Source organism: Ruditapes philippinarum, unplaced genomic scaffold (genome assembly GCF_026571515.1).
Source record: "Ruditapes philippinarum isolate M1 unplaced genomic scaffold, ASM2657151v2 ctg3567_1_1_1_1, whole genome shotgun sequence".
Classification (NCBI taxonomy): Eukaryota; Metazoa; Mollusca; class Bivalvia; order Venerida; family Veneridae; genus Ruditapes; species Ruditapes philippinarum.
In genome coordinates this window covers 1-4,356 of record NW_026855745.1, presented here as the reverse complement: position 1 = coordinate 4,356, position 4,356 = coordinate 1, and the positions used below count along the sequence as shown (strand labels likewise).

The following is a 4,356-nucleotide window of genomic DNA, read 5'->3' as shown; positions in this document are numbered from 1 at the left end:
TTCATTATCATTCCGATATCTTCATTATCATTCTGGTATCTTCATTGTCATTCTGATATCTTCATTATCATTCCGATATCTTCATTATCATTCTGATATCTTCATTATCATTCTGATATCTTCATTATCATTATTATATCTTCATTGTCATTCTGATATCTTCATTATCATTCTGATATCTTCATTATCATTCTGATATCCTCATTATCTTACTTATATATGGGCGCCGTCATGACATTTTGTACCTTCGGACAAGTTTTTCAAACACCGGTTAAAAGTCCGCGAAATTGTTCGCAGTTTATGTCGGCCTTTCAAGCACGTTGTTGTCGCTAGATCATGAATTTTCACCATTTGTAGACGAAATTTAGACACAATGTCAGAGAAGAATGATTTTCAGGTATTTTTGTATCTTTTTATGTCTTTTTTTTAAAAAGAAATACAAAGTTTTAATGTGCAAAACTAGAATTTTTATTTTTTAGGAAGTTGCGTCTGCTGTCAAATTTGACAGATGATTAGAGCGCTTCAGTTAAAAAAATGAGTTTATCTCTGGTGAAATCATGTTTTTGACTTGTCAGTTTGTATCCTGCATGTAATATATAGAACAAAGTATTTGAATTGTAAGTTTTAGCTATGAATTTTATCGAATAATCCTGGTTTTCAGTGGTTAAACTTCTTAGCAACAGTATATACAAAAGGAATTGTCTCCCTTCATAACATAGTTACAGTGCAAGAGTAGTCGTCCATGATATCGATCGATTTACTGTATTATAGAATAATAAACCTAACACATGTACTTATGCCTCTGTGGTGAAACTGGTAGAGTGAAAGGCTACCGATTGGGCGGTCCGAGGTTCAAAATCTCGTGCTATATTTTTTTTTTATGTCATAGATGTTTTGTTGAGAAAGTGTTTTTTTATAGGTAAAATACATTACCTGATTTACTTATTTAACTGATTTATTATAACTGGGAAAAAATATATTGTCTTTTATTTTGTCCCATATTTTAACTGGTATAACCTGAATCGATCATACAATATCTTTAGATTATTAAAATTTATTTATTGACTTTATTTAAACGCAGGAATTAGATGAGTTATATGAGGAATTTGGCGTAGTTAATGAGACATAAGAGTAGGCGCCACATGTAACAGAGGACGAATTATATGAAGAGTGTGTCACAACAACATAATTACCTAATAGACGAGGATGAATCGATTGGTATGTTAAGAATAAATAAATAAATAAATAAATAAATAAATGAATGAATGAATGAATGAATGAATGAATGAATGAATAAATAAATTACATGTAATTAATAAATACATAAAAATAACTAAATACATTTTGCTTTTTTTTTTCAATAATATTGAAGATATTTTGCTTTTCAGAATTGTAAAATATTTATTTCATATAAAAAGATAATCGATAAAATATTCTAAATGTGTGCCGTCGAAATATTAAATATACTTAAAATTAATGTAAATTAACAGGTGTTGATGGTACAGGGACGCACGGGCCAAACTCAGTTATAAGTATGCTACACCACTGCCTCGAAAACCAGGGATTTGGAGAGAAAGCTTGCATCATGCACGCCGACAACTGTGGCTGTGAGTATTTTACCGTATATGTGTTTTCAATTAAACATGAGTATAGTATTGAACATTCACTTATATATTCAGAGTGCGACATTGTACAAAGCATCGATTTAATTTTTAAGTTTTAGTTCAAATGGTGAATATATTTTTATTACAGCGCAGAATAAAAATCGCTTTATGTTAGCGTATCTGGCATGGCGAATTCATATGGGGCTCCATGATGAGATAACACTCCTGATGGGAATTCCTGGTCACACAAAGTAATTAATGTTTTTAATATATGTTATATTTTATACTCTTATAATGCAAACTTATGTATTTTAGTTTATGACAGTCCTCTACATTACTTCTGGTCTGCACAAAACGAGCATTTGCTATTTTTATGTGCTTAAACATGTATGTGCTTGCACACCAGCGGGTATGTTTTATACATGCCATAGAGACAATCTGGCCATTAGCTTAAAACTAAAACACTGTCGAACAAATCGATTATACTAGAACAAATCTACTTGCAATTATTTTGTTCCTATAGAAATAAAGAAAAGAAAACAACATAAACTATAAATAAGCAGTTTTTGATATAGTTTTATTCGATTTTAATATAATAGGTGTCTTGTGGACGGAGGATTTGGACATATCAAGAAGCTGTATAGGGGCACGGACTGCGACAGTATTTCGCAGGTGGCATCTGTCGTGAGAAAGTCTGCTTCAAGCAATTTCCCCGTGCTCTTCCGCAAGGAGGATGGATGTCAGAATTGGACTTGGTATTCTTTTACAAATATTTGAATTTCTAAAATTTACACCCCATTTAAATAAGTTTGTACAATAAAACAACTAAACAAATTAATAGAGAGCTCAATTCGGCGCTCGGCATATATGCTGTCATATTACTTGTACGTGTATTAATAATTGCTTGTCATTGTAAATTATCAAGTAGTTTATGATTGACATAATATTAACTAGTCAACATATGTAACAGGTATGACTGGAAGACATTTTTGCCGCGCTTCTTTTTACCATTAAGGGGTAAACAGCGGTATCACTATTTCCGTGTTACGAAGGATGCTGTATACGTGAAAGAGCGCTCAACTGACGTAGAGCAGCAGGTCACAATCCTAAAGAGAAATGCTACAGTACCAGAAGATATTCTCCCTGCAGTTTTGCTACCGGGTGGACTTTCCCGCGCAAGGCAGCAATACCTGTACAAAAATGTACGACCTTTTGTACGTCAGGCGTATCGTGATGTGACGTGCCCACCGTTACGGGAAGAATGACAATTTAGATTTACATGTACAAATGTATACATGCATTAATTATCTTTGTCTGTATGTTTAGTCCTTAGATTTGTTATCAATAAACTAGATATTTATTTGATATAAGAATGATCTATATATTTCAAGTTATAAAATTTTGTTAATCGTAAATTAACCAATATACTTGGTACATAAGTGCTGATCCGTTTATGTGATTTCTTCTGTTATCGTTTTATTTTTATGATTTTGAAGTTTGTAACTTCATAGTTCTGTAAAATGAATTCATTTGGAGTTACTGTCTTTATTGGTTCTTACACAATCCATTCTTAACACAAGACAATTCGGCAATAAACCACGACGTTCTTTAAAACGTTCAACGTTTAAACAAACGTCGTCGTCAACGTCGGAGCAACACATTGGTCTATGTACCTAAAAAGATATATCTTTGTCATTTTTCAAGTTATTTTCGTCAAATAAAAAGTAAAATCATCTGTAATAATTGGTTTCTATGAAAATTATGACACCAAAAAATCGAAGAAAATTGCCCGAAGGGTCATTTTGTCATGACGGCGCCCATATTATCATTCTGATATCTCCATTATCATTCTGATATCTTCATTATCATTCTGATATCTTCATTGTCATTCTGATATCTTCATTAACATTCTGATATCCTCATTATCTGACTTATATATTATCATTCTGATATCACCATTATCATTCTGATATCTTCATTATCATACTGATTATTTCGTTTTATGACCACTGATTGTTCTATGTATATATGAGTGGCGGGAAGATAATGACATGCGCATTACAGTATAAGATAAAACAAATGTGCAATATACAACACAAAATTACTGTTATTTCTGTAACTAACCAATAACAAGCTATACTATTTGAGGTACTCTCCTGCGCATCGGTCGAATGTTTCACTATCGCTCACTTCTTACTAACGTGAGTGTATTCAGTGAGCTGTGAAGGGAGCGTATATTTGAGGCTGAAACACAAACAATTGATACTACAAAATCATGAAGATTTATCTAGTTAACCAATTAACTCATATACACGCGTTGTTTTCAGCCCTTTTTCATCCCATTTCAGTGAAAAAATACTATATTTCGGCCTTAAACACTTGTTTTCTATAAAAAGAGATCACATTTTTCGGCATCGCTCCATCAAGAAAATTTTTTACTTGTAAGAGGCTAAAAATGGTCTGAGGTCGTTCTTAGGTAATGTGTAACCAACGTTGAAAGGCCTTTGATTTTTTTCAATCCATTAATTGATATTTCTTTACATGTTACCTTCATGAAATAAAATGTTTATTATTATTATTATTATTATTATTATTATTATTATTATTATTATTATTATTATTATTATTATTATTATTGAGAAGATGCAGCACTATCGAAATCAGTTTTGAGATGTCCCATCGTTGCCATGGTAACAGGAAATTTAAGAGTTAGTATGCCGTTACAAAGGCTATGCCAAGTTTGATCGTTAAT

At 31.9% G+C, this 4,356-nt stretch overlaps 1 protein-coding gene across 1 annotated transcript; it reads left to right on the top strand.

The window, feature by feature from the left end:
* Positions 1 to 1,163: 1,163 nt before the first annotated feature.
* LOC132744277 (uncharacterized) lies at positions 1,164 to 2,869 on the top strand. Its single transcript, XM_060732936.1, has 5 exons — positions 1,164 to 1,218; positions 1,491 to 1,607; positions 1,753 to 1,855; positions 2,204 to 2,359; positions 2,575 to 2,869. Exons 1-5 carry the CDS (start codon positions 1,164 to 1,166, stop codon positions 2,867 to 2,869), a joined length of 726 nt encoding a protein of 241 aa, XP_060588919.1.
* Positions 2,870 to 4,356: the final 1,487 nt, after the last annotated feature.